This window comes from Rosa chinensis, chromosome 3 (genome assembly GCF_002994745.2).
Source record: "Rosa chinensis cultivar Old Blush chromosome 3, RchiOBHm-V2, whole genome shotgun sequence".
Classification (NCBI taxonomy): Eukaryota; Viridiplantae; Streptophyta; class Magnoliopsida; order Rosales; family Rosaceae; genus Rosa; species Rosa chinensis.
This window is the reverse complement of record NC_037090.1, coordinates 6,040,687-6,061,081: the sequence shown is the minus strand read 5'-3', so window position 1 is coordinate 6,061,081 and position 20,395 is coordinate 6,040,687. Positions and strand designations below refer to the sequence as shown.

General features: G+C 38.5%; 4 protein-coding genes across 5 annotated transcripts; all 4 read right to left on the bottom strand.

Annotated features, from left to right (window-relative positions):
- Positions 1–621: 621 nt before the first annotated feature.
- Positions 622–1,428, bottom strand: LOC112195136 (wall-associated receptor kinase-like 20). Its single transcript, XM_024335488.2, has one exon. The coding sequence runs from the start codon at positions 1,374–1,376 to the stop codon at positions 699–701; it is 678 nt and encodes a 225-aa protein (XP_024191256.1). The 5' UTR covers positions 1,377–1,428; the 3' UTR covers positions 622–698.
- A 1,958-nt stretch (positions 1,429–3,386) lies between these two features.
- On the bottom strand, positions 3,387–5,885 carry LOC112193320 (single-stranded DNA-binding protein, mitochondrial). 2 transcript variants are annotated; one of them, XM_024333408.2, is made up of 6 exons: positions 5,730–5,885; positions 5,075–5,262; positions 4,566–4,771; positions 4,387–4,487; positions 3,874–3,933; positions 3,387–3,749 (listed from the first exon to the last, which is right to left on the bottom strand). In XM_024333408.2, exons 1-6 carry the CDS (start codon positions 5,800–5,802, stop codon positions 3,733–3,735), a joined length of 645 nt encoding a protein of 214 aa, XP_024189176.1. In that variant the 5' UTR covers positions 5,803–5,885; the 3' UTR covers positions 3,387–3,732. The 2 variants fall into 2 exon arrangements, with proteins under 2 accessions (XP_024189176.1, XP_024189177.1); XM_024333409.2 differs by having other exon boundaries at positions 5,075–5,259.
- Positions 5,886–7,610: 1,725 nt separating this feature from the next.
- Positions 7,611–13,965, bottom strand: LOC112192350 (eukaryotic translation initiation factor 3 subunit A). The gene is made up of 14 exons (XM_024332030.2): positions 13,859–13,965; positions 13,352–13,440; positions 12,570–13,051; positions 11,794–12,009; positions 11,318–11,686; positions 11,195–11,224; positions 10,544–10,771; positions 10,299–10,460; positions 9,635–9,856; positions 9,341–9,541; positions 9,060–9,266; positions 8,874–8,954; positions 8,420–8,621; positions 7,611–8,252 (listed from the first exon to the last, which is right to left on the bottom strand). Exons 2-14 carry the CDS (start codon positions 13,395–13,397, stop codon positions 7,843–7,845), a joined length of 2,856 nt encoding a protein of 951 aa, XP_024187798.1. The 5' UTR covers positions 13,398–13,440; positions 13,859–13,965; the 3' UTR covers positions 7,611–7,842.
- Positions 13,966–16,002: 2,037 nt separating this feature from the next.
- On the bottom strand, positions 16,003–19,384 carry LOC112195108 (pre-mRNA-splicing factor 38). The gene is made up of 5 exons (XM_024335463.2): positions 18,993–19,384; positions 18,437–18,558; positions 18,238–18,328; positions 17,813–18,010; positions 16,003–16,682 (listed from the first exon to the last, which is right to left on the bottom strand). The coding sequence occupies exons 1-5, from the start codon at positions 19,280–19,282 to the stop codon at positions 16,220–16,222; spliced, it is 1,164 nt and encodes a 387-aa protein (XP_024191231.1). The 5' UTR covers positions 19,283–19,384; the 3' UTR covers positions 16,003–16,219.
- Between the last annotated feature and the right edge of the window lie 1,011 nt (positions 19,385–20,395).

The window sequence follows — 20,395 nt, the reverse complement described above, 5'->3', positions numbered from 1 at the left end:
GACCCCTGACAGCTTATTTAATTTGCACGTAAGTTGAAGTTTACATGATGGATACGTTTTGTTGCAGCAGCTCCCTGTACTCGGTTGGAAACTAGCATTCCAACTCCTTGCTGCTGCCTTTAATTCTTTTGTTTGAACAATGAAAATATAATCGATACAAAAAGGTTGCTAACAAGTGTTTGCTAACCAGATCTTCCATTTAGTGCGAATGTTAAACTCCATTCATTTGTCTTCATATATGGATTTTTTTTTAAATTTATATATATAATTTTCCATGACATGATAGGGATTGGAAATCCGTATTTAAAACATACGACTGATTTCTTAGGTGTCCGAAATAGCAAAAATTTCATTAATTTTACTCTTATTTCAAGAATGGAAACCATTTGTACAATGAAGAGGACTCACTGAATGTTTGGAAAGAATATTTTTTCTTCCAGACTTTATTATACTGAGAACCTGAAATAAAAACAAAGATCGACGTGCTATCTTCTAAAATTAGGAAATATTGTACTTATACGTGAACTTCATGCCATGAAGTCATGAACCATAAGCGATTGAAGACCAAGAGCACCAAGAGAAAGATAACATTAATTATTAGCATAGCAGTAGGACATAAAGTGGTAACAACTCGCCAGGAAATGCATACATTTTATTAAGAGGAATGCAGTGAAGTACTGAACTAAGTGATCAATCGGTTAGTTAGGAGTCAACCATTGAAGCTCAATGCCATAGTTCCAGTTATCAACAGGATCTTGAGGTCGAATATCGACAACGGAAGTATAGGCAGTGCAGCCTCCAGACCTGATCCTGATCATGTATGAAGTCATGTGGGAATCCTTCAAGAAATGGCAGCAAAGGGTACCTCTACACGCCTCAACCTTATCCTCAATCTGCCTGCAGAAGCTGTTTGAGGAACAATTTAGAGGCGAGCGGAGAATATTATCCGAGCAATTGAACAGCATCACGGTGTTACGAGTAGAAATGTTGAAGGGCAAGCGCTCATCGAGTCTTAAGCCTTGTGAAGAGAAATCTGAAGAATAACATGTAGTAGTGGTATCATCCACCACTAACAGATCAGGTGGCTGTATAATGAGCTTGTTGGCACTCAAGTCGATGCTGAGGATCTTGTACTTAAACCCTTCTGCTGACATGAACTGAAGTTCATTGCCATTGTTGCAGTAGATTTTATATCTAGGGTCTCCACAGCTATCATCAGTGCTAAAAGGGTATGGAACTTCTAGGCTACCACATTTTGGGCAGGCACCAAGATCAGCTGATACATTCCCAATTTTGGTGATCAGGATCATAATCATGATCACCACAAATAACATCGAAATTGTTTCGAGTACTCTACTTCTAGTACTAGTTACCATAGTTAAAGCTAGCTAGATCAACTTAAACACACTAGAGTAGGTGCTCTACCGACAGAGTTGGCAAGAATGCTGAGAGCTCAGTCTCTATTTATGCAAAATTTCAGACATATAATACTGGTTGTGTTACATCCATCAAGGCAGGTGTGTGACAACGGGTGTCAGTTACAGAATTTCATTGAGTTAACACTTAACAGACACCTATACAAATCCTATTCACCTAAGGATTTAATATTAAATGGCATTACTACGGCACCCATGAATGGTGAAGCTAATTAGCTACTACAAAGCTGGCTATTTCATTTTTTATGTGTCATTCAATGGAACCTAACAATCTTATTGGGCATAGCTACTCATGGCCTGCTGTGGGCTATAACCCACCCCATATTTTAGAAAAATATTAATTTATAGCTTAATTTTGGTTTAAAAGTTAAATATAAAAACGTAGCCCACTCCAAATTAGTAAATTTTTATTAAAATATGTTAGTTAGCCCACCTCATTCTAAAATCCTAACTCTGTCTTTAAATGCATATATATGATTTTTCTTAGGTGCAGATTTCCGTATCGAAATTTAGGTACGGATTTCCGGTTTTCACCCACTTTACCATCATATATTTTGATCTTAACCGTTCAGTTTTTAGGTCCTAATGTATAGATTATCTCTACAAAATTTCAGACAATTTTGGTGATCGTTAAGGCATCCAAAACTGCAATTTACACGAACGAACCGAATCTGTCGAACCGGAACCGTTCGTGTACATTGTTGTAATTTGGTTCGTTCATGTAAATTGCAGTTTTGGATGCCTTAACGATCACCAAATTGGCTGAAATTTTGCAGAGGTGATCTATACATTAGGACCTAAAAGCTAAACGGTTAAGATGTGAAAATGTGATCGGAAAGTGGGGGAACACGGGAAATCCGTACCGTCCGCACCATAACCAGACTGTATATATATATATACACACACATACAATACATGTAAATGTAGATAATATACATGCATATATTGCTCCAACAGTCCTTTTCCTTCACTAACCAGAGAGGAATAACAAAGTTGATAAGTAATATGAAAAAGAATCATCTATTAGATTCTAGTGCAAGAATCATCTATTGGATTCTAGTGCAGTTGGTGTTTGTTCAAGCCAACAGTTGGGTTCAGATGACTGGCCATCAATCCCACTTTCCATTTTCAATAAAGTCTTTTGGTGCTTTCCATTTTCAATGAAGTCTTTTGGTGCCATTTGTTCGGAGTTCCTGAAGTGGCCTCTATAAAGAAGCATACATTTTGCCATTTTGGAAAGGACTACAACAAGGACAAAGGTTGAAGTGCTTGTAGTGCTAGAACAACAAATTTAATATCATTAGAGCCATCAAATGTGCTATTTATAGTTTTATATTAACAAATTGCTTCTTGTTTAAGGGAGAAAAATAGGTTCACTGTATTGCCTAACATCAATGGTCTTTTGGTGCACATGTAAAGCCAATCCAATTATGTGCCATGTACAAAAAGTACTGCAGTTTGTGTCCCATATTGCAAATGAAGGGATCAAGCTAAATACATAAAATGGTGGTCGGGTGGGAGCACCACTCCGGGGCCGAGAGCACATGGGTAAGACCCCTCCCAATAGGATGTTTTTCACATGCGGATGATCGAACCAGTGACCTCCTTACTACCAGGAGTATCACTGCAGCGTTCGCCCAACATGCAGGACCAGCCTGCTACCAACTGGACCAAACCCCATTGGGATCAAGCTAAATGGTACTATCCAGTCGATTCTTTAGAGAAAGTGTATTCACTCCCCACAAAACCCACATTTGCAATTTTACTATTCAATATCTACTGTGTATGCTCCCCCCAAAATTAAAGACAATATAAGATCCCCAAGACAAGCAAATTCAGCTTTACTGTAACTAGTGAGTAAAAAAAAAAACTTCAATAAGAACAGATCAGCAAGGAAAGATTGCAGTAAAGGCACTATTTTGATGAAGTTTAGGCATTTGCTTCAAGAGCGAAACAGAATAAGAAAGAAGCCTCTCATTTAATTATGACTATTATAAATGAGTTGATGGAATGTGAACATTAAATAGTCTTTACATATCGATTTCAATGTTAAACACCGCTTCCTTCTCACAGAGAGACTGAATGGTAGATGACTTCATTCACTGGGGAAAGAAGACAACAGTGAAGAGCAAGCTAATGAACCAAGGGATTATATTGACAAATTGGAAAATAAAACTCCGGCATTTTCCTTTGCCAGGTCACACCCAACTAAGAAATATATCCCTGTTTCCTACAAAAGTGGCTTGAGATGCTTTCCCTTTCCCAGGCTGAGTTTCCCCTAACGTGCCAATTAACACTAAGGTAAGTCTTCTCCTGCAAGTAACAGATGATCACATAGACCGATAGCAATGTCAGAAAAGTGAAATGGTAGAACTCAAACACATTGAAGTCTCACATGTGGGAGAAAGCAGAAAGAGCAGAAGTAAAAGGGACTTACGCAGATCATCCAAGGACATACTGCTGATGCTTTCTCCACTCCTTATAAGACGGATCTTCCCTGCAGGGTAAATCACGCTATAAGGAATTTCTGTGTTATTATATCAAGACAGTAAGTGAACATGTAGATGGTATTTTTCATTTTTCTTCCCTCCTTTTTGGAGCAGGACAGGAGTAATGGGGTAGGCCTTTCAAATCCTGCTCATATTGATATTATTCTTTCAACCTTTAGTTTCCATGTCAACATTTTCGACTGATGCAGAAGTTCACAATCTTAAGTTTTTGCCCGTGTTTATTCAACTATTAACAAAACTTCAGACCTATGAACTTTAGATACATTCCTCCAAAGTTATGTATTGCAAGTTTGCAACAAACTATTGGAATGTAAATGTAACGAAGCAAAAGTACATGTGAGAAACATAACTCTATCCAAACACAGCAGAATGACAAGATGGGATTTACCAAAGAAACACTAAATGAGGGGGAAAAAAAACTGTAGTTATGGTTTCTATACCATCGTGACGAATGCAGATCTCTGGAATATTCTTAACTTCACCATTGATGCTATCATTGTAAACTCTAGTTTCGATGTCACCCTCAACATAAACTGATGAACTGCAGTAAACTTCCAACCATCAGAGAAACAATATATGCACAGTTTCATTTATCTTAGAAAAAAAATCGGACACGTACTTTTTAACAAATTGTTTAACTGCATAAGCCCCAAGTGCGTCATTATGCACAGCAATTCGGTGCCACTGAGCAGGTCTGGGCAAGTCCTTTCCCAGTAATCTCTGGTCAAACATGCCCCCAGTCCCAACAGTGAATATGGTTACAGTTCGGCCATTCCTCAAGATCTTCTGCACTGGGGATTGTCCAACTCTTCCACAAATAATTGCCTGCATAAATCAACACACCCAGTATAAGTATCAGATAGAGCAAATGACAGACATGAAATCTACAACATGGTCTGATTGGTCCCAAAATGGAAGGAAGAACTTTCCACTCTGATGATTCATGTTGTTTCTGTATCTAACATCCCAATGGAACCAAGAAGTTCTGTTAAGCTAAATATCTAGAACAAGTTCTTTATGAGACCCTAGTAATCTTACACGTTATGACGCAGTGCAGAGGTATTTGCAGGACATATGCGTCCACAAACACACATGGAAACTATAACATTTCAACTGAGTAAAATATACCTTGTGCACACCGCGAAATCCCCAACCCCTCTTGGGATCCACACCTTGGGCTTGCACATTTGTATCTTTCAAGCCACCAAGAAAATCGTCAATATCTTCTTCGGCACCAAGTTGTTTTGCGTCATTAGTGTCACTGTCGATTGAGCCGCTCGAGTACCATAACTTCGAGCTTCTTTGCCCGCCTACTGCTGTAATTCAGCTCATATTAACCACACACCAAATGATCTATCTAAAACAATCAGTCTCCACACACACACAAACACAGCTACTAAAATCAACTTTCAGATTCTAAGTATGCCTGCTACTACTTCAGATAACTCCTCATAGAAAAAAAAAAAAGTGTAAAGCATGCTGGATTATAGTGAACATTCAACTCAGATTGATTTCTGGACTAAACCCATCAGTTGAATTTCACTAATTCCAAATTATATAAAGCATATGAACCAATGAGATCATTTAAGTTTGCACAAACTTGTTTAGGTGAGAAAAACCCATTTAACAGGAGTATGAACTCAACCCAAGAAACCCATAAACAAAATAACAATAACAATCAGAAATGAGCCCTACAAATTACACATTCAAACATACAAATACACAGAGATGGTATTTAGAGAGAGAGAGAGAGAGAGAGAGAGAGAGAGAGAGAGAGAGAAACCGAGTGAGGAAGTTTGCGAGGAAGGAACAGAGACTCTGATGAACTTGGAAAATCTCGCAGCGAGTGAACTCATTTTCAACCCGAAACTCTCAGAGCGACGGGGAAGGGTTTAGGAGGGTTTAGTTGTTACGAAGAGACCGACAGAGGCAATACATGAGATTAATTTTCTCTTTTATTTTATATTTTATTTATTTATTTATTTGTGAGAATATATCCTGTAACAGCCCAGAGAGTAGCTTAATGATGTAATGTTTATGGAAAGTTAATTCTCTCAAGTAATCAATTATTCAGTTTCAACAAAAAATAAATAAATTAGAACTTATCCTAAAGATTATGTTTTTTTTTTTTTTGAAAGATCTAAAGATCATGCTTTATGAATAATGAGATTAAGAAACATGACAATTTGAATATAAATGAGGTTTTACATGGTTTGGCACGTTGGGAGGTGTCATGGGGCACCTTTGAAATACAATGATACGCCGACATGTTAAATCAATTTTTTCTTGAACTTGTCTTGTACCATGAGCTCACCATCGTAGAGCATGATTTTTAGAACTTATTTCAATAGTCAAGAACCTCGAACAGATTTTTTTTTTTTAATGAATTTTATAATTCTTGCTTTGACATTGAAAAAACACCAAAAAAAAAAAAAATTGTGTCATGATTCTTGAATTCCATTAGTTTGAATGTTTAAAAATCATTAATTGAGGGTAAGAAATAAGAACATTTGATTTTGACTAAAAATCGTGTCCTAGTCCATAATTTTGGATAGAAATGATGGTAAAATTAAGAACTGTTTGCTATTATATATATTTTTAAAGTTCTTTAGTACCATAAACTCACAATTTTATAGCATAATTTTTAGAACATATTCCAATTCATGGAACACCGGAACCTCGAATGAATTTCTTTTTGTGAATTTGCTGTTCTCTGGTTTTGAAAAATTGTAAAAAAAATAATAATAATAATTAGTCATGATTTTTGAACCCCTTCAGTTCAGGAAGTGTTATTTAAATGTGAAACAAATTTTCATGAGAAAATAAAGATTTGGGATTTAAAAAAAAAAAATTCGTGTGCTAGTCTAAAGTTTATAGTAGAAATTATGGTATTGAAAAAGTTTTTTTTTAATTAATTAATTTATTTAAATTACACTGAAAGCGTGTTTTGCTGGAGAGGCGTAATATAGTAGGAAAAAATCATCTCAGATTTTGGCTCTGAAATGGCCTTATGAAGACAAAAACAATTTTGTGACTTAAGTGATAATTAAAGCCTGAAACCGACACTCCAAGGATGGTTTTCTAAATAGAATGCGCACTTCTTTAGTTCTTTTCTAAGGTTCCCAGAGACTTTTTCCCGGTGGTCTTTTTGGATCATCACTCGAGGGTAGCCAGAACGCAAAACCTGCACCGACAGTTCAAGGTGTTTTCTTTTTGTTGTAGCTGCCCAATCTCACTTGCTCCATTCCAGCCAGTCAGCTATACTCATAACGCCGGAGCAAACCTAGCCACCAAGTCCATAACCACTCCAAGAGACGCCATTGAATCCGCAACACCCAGAGCAGGACGCCAATATATGTCAAATGAAGGAAAGAAACAGGAGACGGTGCAACGGCAACTAAAGGAAAGCACAATGGAGCTGTGCTCTTGCAGTCGTAAGTTCGGCAATTAGTCATAGAGACCTGTACTTTGAGAAATAACGTGACACGGAAGATTGGCCGCGTTCTCAAACAGTTGACACTCATCTAGGGAGAGAAACCGGGACACAGTAAATAGAAAACAAAACCAATGACAAAAATACTTATTATCAAAAGGTTGAGGAGGACAAAGGGGGCTCAGAAAACACGAGAATCCCATTGCTTTAAGCATGGTTAGAGAAATGAAATGAATGAAGAATATGGGAAGCAACAAAACTAACTTCAAGTCTGAAATATCAGAATTACATAGAGCATTCGATGATATGAGAAGACAGTCAAATTAAAAGCATAGTAACAGCTCTACCAGGTCTTTGGGTACTTAAAAATAATGACCTTATGACTTTTTTAGTACACCCAGAACATTCCAAGCTTAATCAAAATTGCCCCAGGCTCCAAACACCTACATGATCAGAGGTCCAATCAACGCGGTCTGGATGAGGACCAAGTCGATTTTGAACCCGCACCAAAGGCTGGTGGTCTTCGCTCATCACTGCGATCACTACGCCACCTATCACTTGACAGGGCTGGGCGCTCATCAGGCCTGATTCCCCTACGATCAGGTTCTGCAGCCGGGGCGGCTTCTTGTCGCCGATGCCTAGGAACATACCTTCCAGGAGCGTTGGGTGCAGCAGCAGCGACAGCAATAGGAGCAGCAGGAGCAGGAACTACAGGCTCAACCGGACGAGGCTCAATGGCCGGCCTAGCAAGCATTTCTCTCTTCTGCCTTTCGGCTTTTTCCTCCAATTCCCTCTCCCTTAGCCTCTGCTTTTCAGCAATCTCATCCAATTTTGCTTTGCGTTCAGCTTCTTCTCTCCTCCTTCGCTCGGCTTCTGCATGTCCAAGAGGGAAATAAATTATGCACCTAATAAATCTATAAGCCAAGATAATGGCAAGTTATGTAACAATGTTGGAAACATGATACATAAACGTAATTCTCTTTGAATCAAGTATACATTGACTTAATAAAATTGAATTGGTAAATCTCACAAAAACATACCTTCACGCTTGCGGGCTTCCTCTTCTTCATGCAGCTTCTTTAGCCTTTCCTCTTCAGATCTCACATAGAATATTTTCTTCCTCATTGCCTCCCTCTCCAGTTTCCTGGCCTGAATCATTCGACTGATTTGCTCTTCTCTCTCTGCCCTCCGCCTTTCAAACTCTGCATGCCTTCGATGCACAACCCTTTCCTGGAAGATAGTCTGCCAGAAAGAATAAAAAAAAGAACAACTCAGTTTCCCGGCTTTAGCACACACCATGATAACACAAGTAATCAGTAAACAATTTAAGAAGCAAAACTTTTAAATCATTAATGAAAAGTGCAAAATACTTCTCTCCCAAAGGCACCAGAGCTTGCAAGTGTTTTTGCATAGCACATAATATAAAGACAAAGCTATTATTGAGTGCAACTTAGCTATCATACATGAATACTTCGGATATGACTACAAACTCACCTTATTGTTCAACATCCGCACTAGCCTATTCTTCTCCTTGACATCTCCTTCATGGCGCTGTTGGCTCAGCTCAATTTCCAGCTGTTTTTAAGAAGAAATTATTGAAGAATCAAATGTTGCCATAAAATAGAATTTAGCACATAAAATAAGGGAATAGAAGAACCGAAATATTCCTAATACTGATACCTGTTGCTCACGTTCATGAAGCACCCTTTCTTCCACTAAACGTTGTTGATATGCAGCTTCAATCAAAGGAGCAGACTCTTCCCTTTTAGCTCTTTCCAAGTGATCCATTGTTTTGGAAAGTTTTGTTAATTTCTTCTCCCTTTCTTCTCTCTCCTTGATCTGCTCATGCACGGCCATGTCCAATAAAGTTTGCTTGGTCACCTTTTCCTGTATAAAAATATATCAATAAACTGCCACATCTGTCTAAAACACAACTGAGCGAGAGGATATTTTTCACTCACCCCATCCAAAAGTGGCTTCTTTCCCTTCTTCTTTTTGCTTACATCTTGAAGGAGTTGCTGTGCTTCTTCAAGTTCTTTTTCCTCTATTTCCTTCAGGAGCCTTTGTTTCTTCCTTATCTCAGACTCGGTGGCAAGCCTTTTTGCCTCTGCCTCTTCAGTTATTTTCAGTTGCTTGAGCCTCCTCGACTCTTCCTCACGTTCCTTATAGTGAAAATTCAATGCGTAGTCAAGTTCCCATACTATTGCAAACTATAAAGTACAAGCTATCGACTCAAGTTAGGAGTACAGGCATACCATTTCCAGAAGTTGACGTTCCTGTTCTTCCTTCCTTTTCTCAATAATTGATTTCCTAGCAAGAAGCCTTTTATGTTCTTTATCTACAGTCTCTGCCAAAGAAGGAAGAATTTCACCTAGTCTAGATGCTTTCTTTGGAGGAGGGTAGACCATAGCCCTGGTCTTGTTCAAAGACTCAGCAAATTTAGTCAAGTGATCACGAAATCCATCTGACTCCACACCCTGAAAGAATAACAAGACAAAAGGAACCATAACTTATATCGCAACTGAAAGACTTCAGTTTCAGACAGAGAAGCTGAAGGAGAGAAAACGCGAAGATGATTATAACTTATGCTACGCATTTGAGAACAGCTTAAGAAGCAAAAGCACGTAATATGTATACACACTTCTCCATATCTTAAAAAAAATATATAAAAAAATTAAAAAAATCCTTGCCAGTTTTCTAGATGCATTTGGGAAAATAAAATAAAAAATTACCAACATGCAATCCTTAATTATCCAGGGTACATTATTTAGAATACCAGGTTCAATAAAATAGATCGCTCAGCTTTTATATATATCCAGAAACTAAGTCATCAAATAATTAATGAAAGTTCCAGATTCAAATTGTCAACATATCTAATGAAATCATAACAAAAAAGATGATATGGCACCCTTAACTTACCAAGTTACCAAACATCATAACACCCTTCATATGGTCGACTTTCATAGCTATGAAGTTATGTTTAACAGCATCCACATATATCTTCTCTACAACAGAAAAGTCATAAAATGGGATCATCCGAGATAGATGTTCAATCTTCATCGACTGATACACCCGAGACACCTGTAAAATGTACAAGGAGGAATTTAAAATCCATTCAGAATTTATGCAAACAAGAGGTATAGTTAAGTACAAAATCAACTCACCTGCTGGAGCAACCTCAAAGTACCAAGCTTTTCAAGGGCAGGAACATATTGAGACAGTTGCACTTCAGGAACAGAAGAAGCTGAAGCCAGCTTACCCCCAAATTTTGAGATTTTAGTCAACAGTGGTTGTATCTTTACAGCAAGGTCGAGAGGTAGAAATTCATGCTCCAGGAGATGGAAGAGATCCTTTACTTCCTGGGTTGCACAGCTCAAGACACCTTTGGAGACCTGAAAACAAAAAACAAATAAGACCATACTGAAAAAACAATTAAAAAAAAAAAGACAGCATTTCCAAAGAAGCACAAAATTTCAATTTGCAAGCCATTATTAGTAAATACTGGTTTTTGATAAGCATCATGACAACATTTATGTACTAGCCCAGAAAAACAGTCGATCATTCACACCAATACTAATAAGTGCCAAGGTTTATGGAAAATGATATACGAATTTCAAAATATCGAAAAAGGTGGCCTGAATATAATTTGATTCATAAATAGTTGATGATCAACTAACAGCACCTTAAGAAGCTTGACCCAGGGTATATTAAACCATAATACCTCCTTAAAAATGTAATAATTGTCTATGTTTATCACAGGAAAAGTGAATACAATAAATTCTGAATAAAAATAAAACAGAAATCAACAAACTTACCAGTTCTGATAGAAGAGCAGATCTTGAAAGCTGGCCATAAAGCACATTATCAGTTTGGGGTACAATTATAAGTCGAATCTAAAGAAGAAACTGTAAAAATAAAAACAAACAAACTTGCAATACCACATCTCCTCTGTCGATTTTGGGGTCAAGATTAAAGCCAATTAGATTAGCCATCCTCAAATTGCGCTCTTTCTCATTTTCAAGTTCCAAGTGAGAGGCAGCACGTGTCTGATCATAGGGGGGAACTGAAAGTGCAGCCAAGACAACAGATGATGCTATTAACTGCAAATCCTTCTGGCTTAAGTTTTTGTTAAAGCTTTTCTGAAGCGAGAATAGCTTGAACCATGCATAAGCATGATTAAGGTGGCTAGCAGAAATCCAAAAAATTTCTGTGAGCTTCGCATAGTAAACCACCATCAACGATGGCTTAGGGGTTTTCTTAACCATGCACATCAATCCATGAATATCTTCAACAGAGCGGAACGCTTCCTACAGATACCATAATGGCAAAAGGATTAAGAGATAGAAATTGACATATTTTGCACTTTGTCGACAAAATGAACACATAAAAAATATACTCAAAAGAATTCAGACACCTGCCACAGTTCAAGTTCAGTAGCTATCTTCAGCTGCTCAAATCTAGTATCAAGATACAGTTGCAAGCTCTCAGGTGCAGATAGGTCAGGTCGGTCTCTTTGATCTCTATACTTGTTCAGATTAGCCAGATGATTCCTGATGATTTCACATAACCTTCGAAACTCCGTAGTTCGTTTGTATTGCTTGCAGAACTGAAAGGCTCGATGTGCCGTCATCTATAAATCAAAGGTTTCAATTAAAACTGAATGCTTTTATGCAAATTACAATAATGAGCGGAATAATGCTATTCAACACAAACCAAATATGTACACTCTGTAATAAAAGTAGACAATTTAATCGAATATAACATATGTTATGTTATACACGGCATTACTGCAGATGGTAAAAGCATAAGCAAAAATGGCAGCATGATTCAAGGTAGTGCCTGAAGTGGAAGGCCATAAAAATGGCAACATTAATACTGAAAAAATTAATCTAAACAACATCAAATCACAAGGAAAAACTATAAATCATCAAGGTGTAAGGGAAAACTAGAGCCCGTGAACAAGCCATGCAAATCCTCTCAATGGCAGTAGAACTGTAGAAATAACAGAAACTTGGAGAACGCATAGAGATCACAACATAATCAGAAGGCAAGGGAAGCAAAGTATAAGAACCATAGACACCCATGAATATAGATTTTACACACTATTTTAACTTTATGAACACAAATGGTAATGAACAATATGATCAAAACAACCAATTGGAATCTTTATCTGAACAAGAAATACAGTACCGCATAAAGGGCCTCCAACTTTGAGTTGTTGCGCAAGATCTCAAGCACTGTTCTGTAGGTTTCCCACAAAAACTTGAACCAAGGAGTAACAACTTCACGATCAGACCTATCTTTTCCCTTCTCTCCACTGACATAACTCAGCATTAGATCTTCAGGCCTCTTATCTGCTTCGAGGTCATCAACATCAAGTGCTTCTTCTAATGCTTGAGCCTGGGTACGTGCCTGCTCAGCTTTCTCAGTTGACAGATGCATGAAGTGCTTGATCACCTCTTCCAAGGAACTGACATTTACTTGTTGACATATAATGCGGTACTGAATCAGACCATCCTTGGCAAATCTACCCTTGCGCAAGTCAACACAAAGCTCCACATATTTAAACATAATTTTTTCAAGTGGCTTCTGCCATGCTCTATATCTCTTTGATGTAATAAGATCATGAAGCGATTGCAATGCATCTTGCTTCTGCCCAACATTGATCAACTCTGCATCCACACATCATAACCGTCAGTCCAAATACAAAAGGGCACTCATCGCCACCAAATAAACCAATACACCATATCTATCTCAACAAAAAATTAACATGTCTGCTATAACAAATGGTCTGTTCAACAAGAACATCAAATCCTGAACCAATTTAATTCTATTACTCTTCGATAACATACTGACAAAGATAAGTACTTAATTCAACGCTTAACTCTTCCAAATAGCAATGAAAATTTCCACAACAGAACAATCAAACGAATTATATCCAGCTAACAATCCCTAAATCAACCACAGCTCACCTTCAGCTCGCTTCAAAGCATTTTCCGGTTTCGCAAAATTCGCCATGATTGCAAACTTCACCCGCCTCACGCAATGCAACAACAGTCACCTGAGCCACAAACACATATTTCAGATCTGGTGAGAATCGCAATCGCCGCGGAAATCATCTCAATTCAAACACGATACACACACCAGTTAATCAGTGAAAAGCTTTAAAAGGATCCAAATCCAAACAGTTTTTTTTGTTTTCAAAGAACCTATCGGAGACCGAAGATCTACGAGACGAATCGGCGTCGAAAAATCGCAGACAGACGATTCAACCGTGAAAGTTTTTGATATATCGCGAAAGGAAAAAATGATTTTTATATTGTTGGAATTGCTGAAAGGAGCTGTGAAGACGAGAAGGTTTCCACGGGAATAGAATAGGGAGAGAGATAAGCTCCGAGAAATAAAGGAGAGAGAGAGAGAGAGAGAGAGAGAGAGAGAGAGAGAGAGAGAGAGAGAGAGAGAGAGAGAGAGAGGAGTACCTGGAGTGGCCGCTCTGAGATTGCAGGGAGAGGAGAGCGAGAGTGAATTGAAGTTAGGGTTTTAGGTTTGTTTTCCTATCCGAGATGGTTCAGTCTTATTGGGCTCTGAATGTTGTGGCCCTAAAAGGCATGTTATAAGTGATATATGGGCTGGGCTGGACCTTTTGGCGTGGGCATTACACTTCTTTGCTTTCTCGAGGCGGTTTTGGCAGTAAACAAATATTTTCATCTATTTTGCTATATTTAATATCTTTATTTCTAATTTTTTGCTATTCTTTTCCTAGTCATATTATGGAGTTCTTTTTTTTTTTGGTTATTAGAGTGAATCAAACCATTTATTAGGTTGCAAAAAAAAAAAAAAAATCAAACCTTTTATTTAGCCTAACCTCATTCTCCATCTTTTCTAACAACCTAACAGCATAAAAGCGTTACTATTGAGTTTTTTTTTTTTTTTGACTTTGTCAAGGGGAACCCAAAGGCTTCCTAGGCCCAAGATAAACCCCTTCGGCGCATGTGAAATGCTCCAACTGTGCATTGCAGCATAGTGCCTGGCCACTTTGACAGCTTCGGGATTCGAACCTAGGTTGGGGAGCACACCCAACTAGACAAGAACCACTAGGCCACTTGCAGTGGTTAGCGTTACTATTGAGTTAATCTTGCTCTCTAATATTTTGTTATAAATTTATAGTTTTTTAATCAGTAATGTCTTCTCACACTGTTTTAAGTGTTAAAACTAAAATTTGAAGACATAAGTTTTGAGGACAAACTTTGTTAGCTTATGGATGCAATCACCAATGAGTTCATTAACTCAAATTCATGAGATATTGGTTCCCTAATGTTCTACTGTAGTCAATGATATTGTGTTAAGTTTTACGGAACTTTTATTCGTAAATTAAAAAAAAAAATCTGATTTTGTAGATGATCACTTCTATAAAGTCATTGTTCATTACCTTTCTCCACCATTGGCCTTGGACAGAAATGATTTTATTCTATTTTTCAAATTTCATCAGATCAGACGAGTAGATAATGATGAATTAAGGTGGATAAGTATTGATTAAGATTAAAATTTACCCCCTCCACATATTTTTTGACATGATTACCAATTGTAGCAGAGACTATCAAGAACCAACTCCTTCATCCACGCACCCACGTCTCCAAGTCCCAACTATTTCCTCATTTCTCAAACCCACTTTCTTCTTCATTCAACACCTAAAAGCTACTCTCTCGTAGGTCAACATAGGTTATTGATCTTCTTCTTCTTCTTGCTCATATCCTTATTGCAATGGAGTCCCGCAGAACTAATCCTCCACTATCAAACTTCATTAGCGTCAGGATGAAAAAGCAGTCGAAAATACGAATCAAGCTCCCCAAGTTACTTGTCAATACCATGCAAAAGAGAGTTGATCACCATCATGAAGATCATAACAACAAGAAAAGTGTAAGGACAGTCAGTTTTGTATTCACCAATCCATTTGCCAAGTACAAGTCACCCGAGAAGTCTTCCTCCAAATCCAATGAGGCTAGTAAACGTGGCAGCAAGCTGAGGCCCCGAAACTCCGTCTACCTCTGCTGGGTTTCCTCACTAGGAAGAAAAGCTTAAATAAGTTGATGAGGAGCGAAACCGACACTACTGGAGTTCATGGCGTTGGGAAACAAGAAAGTTCAGGCCATTTGGTTCGGGTTCTACCGAAACCTATGTTGACCAATTGCAGAAAGCTGAGAATGGCAATCTCGTACATGAGAGCAAGGAAGAAGAAAAATACGGAGAAGTTGGAGGAAGATTCAAAGCGAGAAGATAGCAGCAGCGAGTATGAACTATGCAAGAAGAGGATTCTAATGGGAGGCAAGTGCAAGTCGGGTAGCTTTCACTACGATCAAAATGGGATTTTGTTAAGTGGTGTCCTTCCATGATACGGCATGCGGTTTCAATCATGATTTTATTTTCTTTCAGTAATTCAGTAGATGCCTTGTAAACATTTGTTTGCAGTGTAAAGGTGCGTGCTTTCTGTTGTTTCAGTGCATTTTCCTTTAATAAGAGATTTTAATTCTTAGAAAAGTATCAGCAGAAAAGTCTGGGGGATAATTGCAAACAAATATGCTCAACCACAACATGAAAGTAAAATCTAACTACTGTACTACTATGGTGAGTAAAGCACATGAAGGACGGGGTAACCCTATGGAATACATTGAATATCATAGACAAGCATGCGTAATCGTTTAAGTTATATCAATGAAGCTTGTGTACCACTTATAAAGATGTACATCAGATACTCGAAAACACTATAGCTATAGAAAGCCACAAATCCGAAGAGACGAAGACAGCTCAAAATGTATTTAACATGAACCAGCCAATCGGCACTGTCAGACATTAAGGGGCTTCAAACCAAGAGATGCTCGGAGCCTGTTGGCTTCAGCAATCTCAGGATCAGGATGGTCTGTGCCATCAGCCTTCTTCTCCTTCTTCTCTTTCTTCTTCCTCGGCTCCTCACGAGTGCCATCATCAGGCCCATCTCGCCTCCTAGGACTGATGCTGCGGGCATGTCTCTTGCGGTGATCCCCACCCTCACGATCCTTGTGCTCCCTACTCCTACTTCGGCTCCTTGAATGGCTCCTCCTCCTGCCACGATCCCTATCTCGCCTCTCACGCTCCCTACCATCCCACTCCCTATCCCGATCCCTATCACGGCCATAATCCTTTTCATCTCTCAGTCTATATCGGTCCCTGTCCCTATCCCTGTCTCTGTTCCTATCTCTTTCTCTCCCACGTCCACGTTCTCTGTCGTAGTCTCTATCCCTATCATATTCTCTGTCATAATCACGATCCCTGTAAAAGGGGGAAAGAAAACAATGTCAGTTTAATGACGACAGATACTCTTCCATTAACAACTATATAGTAGAACTCCCTAGTTACAAATGAAAGCATGGCAAAAAAATAACATAGAACCACAAAAACAGAACTAATTAAACACCTTTAGAGATTTACTTCGAAAGAACTTGTGATTTTTGATACTCCATATTTGAAAGTAAGTAAAAGATATAGAGAAAAGGTAGCTCAAACAAGTCATATAAAACATAAAATAAAGAGCCACAACAGACTGGAAAGTACATCAGGGAAAACTGTATGATCCATCATACTTCTCAACTGCACACTGCCAGTGCAGAGAAACCTGGCAGGATCAAGGATATCAATATAGGAAGCCATTATATGTCACCAGTGGCTTCAAATGCCATGGTAGAAACTTCAACGACATATGAATGTACTAGGTTGAATTCATATTAATAACATATGAATTTGTTAGGCAACAGCTTCCACTTTGCACACAACTACAAGATTGGTTCACCAAAGACACAGAAACTCAAAGCAAGTCAGTTCGTTCAACCAGAGACTCATTTACAGAAGAAAAAAGACAGTTTTAGTACTGAAGACACTTGCTGTTTGGCACTTTTCTTATGCTTCAACCAGAGACACATTTACAGAAGAAAAAGACAGTTTAGTACTGAAGACACTTCTTATGCTTCACACTATTCCCACTTAGCATACTAGGGTGGATGCCCTATTTTCAATATAATTTAGTAACCGCTAACTTCTACCACCTGAAAATCCCTGAACATATCCCCATTCACTACAGAACCCAACCAACCTAACTGAGACTTACAGACATACTCAAAGGTATCAACCTACCCTTCATCCAAACCGGGACAAAGACGCAGACAGAGGATTCTAAGTACCAATACAATGCAAAAAAGTTAAAACCCTCTTAAAGCAAAGTAGTTATTCTCAGTGAAGCATCAGAATTCATGCAGTTTATAGTAATACTGTACCTACAGCGTCAAAATTACTAACAGTAATTACTAAATAGGACGTTTAGACCAAGGAATGAATAAATAAATAAATAAAAGCATTAGTACCATGTTTAAGAAAACAAATCAAAAACCACAAAGAAGCAAAGGTACCTGTATCGGTCCCTGTCACGTCTTCTATCCCTGTCTCTTTCCCTTTCAGGACTTCGGCCACGGTAATACTCCTTATCATGGACTTCATCATCCAATCCATTAAGCTGATCATTCTCCTCTTTCTCTTCCTCCTCCTCAAAGTCCTCCTCCAAAGCACTTTTTCTAGGTTCCAACAAACCAATTGATTCAAGAGTCCATCTACAGGAATACAAAGAACGGAATTACACACACAAACTTCAAAATCGTAAAAGCACAATAGATCCTCTTAGAGACCTGGTATAGGAGTATGAAGGTAGCATAAAACATAAGTAGAAAGGACCAGATGCAATTAGAACATATAGATAGGTGGAATCTGTACAATTCAAAAAACAAACAAATTACAATAATAAAATGATGTAGAATAACTCATTCCAACAGATTATTACCTTTTCTTGATTCGTGGCATGGCAATGTCGCATGAGTAGTCCTTTGTCAGAAGTTCATCAATAAGCTCATCCACATGAGTCAATGAGAAACCTGAGACAATGAAAAGCAAACTTGAGTTAGCGTGCACGTAAACTGATCAATGGTAAAGAACATTTATATAGCAGTTATGAAATAGTAATCAGGGTTATCATAACTTACGTCCATCAGCCAATTTACTTCTCAACTTCCGATAGTCATTGTAAAGAGGCTCTAGGTACTGGTAGACATCAGTATCGCTGCCTGTGATACGCAAGTAAAATGCACCAAGTACCCGAACATATCTGAAACCCAAGTAAAAATTGTTAAATCACATTGAAGCAAACTGTAACAGAGAACGCTAGATGGAAACACGAATTGTAAAAACAAACAGATATTCAGCACTCAGAATCATCCAGGCTACTTCAAACAGAGCAGAACACTACAAAAACAACTAAAGCAACCCAATCTATTAAGACCTTCCTAAACAAAAATTACACCAAATATATTCACATCCAAAATTCTCTAATTTCAACTTGTTTCTGTAATAATGTACTTATAGCATTGAACTTCACCAATATAAGATAACTATAGACTATTACTCTTTACAAAAATCAAAAATTTCAATTTCTTTCCGGGAGCTCTATTTCAACCTAATGCAACCAAATTGGCAAACCATATAAGCAAGTAAATATACAAATTTGTAATATTAACCAATAAATTAGACATAAAAACTCACTTGTAGTCGTCGTTCTTAATGAACTCGATGACGATTTCCTTCTCGGGTTGGATCTGAAGCATCTTCATGACGAGGCACATGAACGGCGTGGGCTTCCGGTTACCCCCAAAGGTCCCGCCGATGTGGTCGAGCTCCATGGCCTTGTCCACCAGCGTCTCCGCCGTCAATCCGAAGCACTGCTCCTTCCAATAGGTGTTGTTGTATATCTTCGTCCGTACGATCTTCTCGATCAGGTTCTGGGGGTTCGTGCCCCTTATGTTCTTCGCCGAGGGGTCCGTGCGGTTCGCCATTGCAGCGAGAACAAGGAAATTGAAAGCAAAAGCTTAGGGATTTTGAGTGCAGAGAGAGAGGGACAAAATAAACCCTAACCCTAGAAGAGGGATGAGATTTAAATGTTGAAATAGGATTTTAGCCTATATTTTGGTTAGTCCTTCGCCAAAACGAAATTGGAATAGGTTAAACGGTGTCGTATTCATCAAATTTTATTTTATTTTATTTTTCTAATTTTTTATTTTAATTCCTATAGTTTGCAAGACACCGTATATTTGCTCTGAAATATCTAAATATCGGGACAAGGCATTCATTTATGATTTATATAAAGGGGCCGTGACCGCTTACCCAATTTTAGACAAAAAATTGCCCACTTACTCCACCAAGAGTTATTTAACCCCATTTACCCAATCTAACATCTATGGACAATATTGCCCTCATACTCTCTCTCTCTCTCGACTCCCATCAACCTCTCTCCTCCCCTTGCTTCTGGAAAGCCCTCGCCGGAATTCGAATCGGACCCACCGGCCACTGTCGTCGGCGATCTCTGAGTCTGCGACCTCCGCTTCTTCTTCCTCGCCTTCCTCCTACTCCAACTCACTGCTTCTTCCTCTTCACCAACTCGTTCTCCCCAGCCAGATTCCGATTCACCATCTCCGTCCTCCGATTCACCTTCACCCTCCAAGATCCGCGACCTCGACCGCCACGTCAGCGCCAAGGTCTTAGAACTTTGATCAAAGGCTGGGAGGCTCCGGTGAGGAGGCGGTGCTGCAGTTACTTATGGGCTGGCGGAGACGAAGGACGATCTGGTGGGTAGGACGTCGGGATTTTTTTTTTTTTTTTTTTAATTTTGATGGTCTACTGGGGGGCAGTAGACACATTATTGGCCCCCAGTAGACTTTGATACGAGGGACAGGGATCACTATAGTGTGGTGTTTTGATAAGTTGCATGTTGTTTTCTGTGTATTAAAGTGAAATTATCTGTGAATCCTACAAAAAGGTGCATTTTTGGTGGTCTATTGGGAGGCAGTAGAAACATTGGACTTTGTATTGGGGGGCAATAATATGATTACTAGGGGGCAGTAATATGATTATAAATTGATCAATTGTTCCTGTAGTGTATTCATTTTGGT

What these genes read in the sequence shown, in the direction of transcription:
- LOC112192350 (XM_024332030.2), bottom strand. Translation starts at nt 13,397, where the DNA reads ATGGCGAATTTTGCGAAACCGGAAAATGCTTTGAAGCGAGCTGAAG. An exon ending in TGCGGATGTTGAACAATAAG is followed by an intron (nt 8,622 to 8,873) that starts GTGAGTTTGTAG and finishes TCTTTCTGGCAG; the next exon opens with ACTATCTTCCAGGAAAGGGT. An exon ending in GGAAGCCCGCAAGCGTGAAG is followed by an intron (nt 8,253 to 8,419) that starts GTATGTTTTTGT and finishes TTGGACATGCAG; the next exon opens with AAGCCGAGCGAAGGAGGAGA.
- LOC112193320 (XM_024333408.2), bottom strand. Translation starts at nt 5,802, where the DNA reads ATGAGTTCACTCGCTGCGAGATTTTCCAAGTTCATCAGAGTCTCTGTT. An exon ending in GATTTCGCGGTGTGCACAAG is followed by an intron (nt 4,772 to 5,074) that starts GTATATTTTACT and finishes TGATTTATGCAG; the next exon opens with GCAATTATTTGTGGAAGAGT. An exon ending in GTTAAACAATTTGTTAAAAA is followed by an intron (nt 4,488 to 4,565) that starts GTACGTGTCCGA and finishes AGTTTACTGCAG; the next exon opens with TTCATCAGTTTATGTTGAGG.
- LOC112195108 (XM_024335463.2), bottom strand. Translation starts at nt 19,282, where the DNA reads ATGGCGAACCGCACGGACCCCTCGGCGAAGAACATAAGGGGCACGAAC. An exon ending in ATTAAGAACGACGACTACAA is followed by an intron (nt 18,559 to 18,992) that starts GTGAGTTTTTAT and finishes CTTGGGTTTCAG; the next exon opens with ATATGTTCGGGTACTTGGTG. An exon ending in CGTGACAGGGACCGATACAG is followed by an intron (nt 16,683 to 17,812) that starts GTACCTTTGCTT and finishes CCCCTTTTACAG; the next exon opens with GGATCGTGATTATGACAGAG.
- LOC112195136 (XM_024335488.2), bottom strand. Translation starts at nt 1,376, where the DNA reads ATGGTAACTAGTACTAGAAGTAGAGTACTCGAAACAATTTCGATGTTA.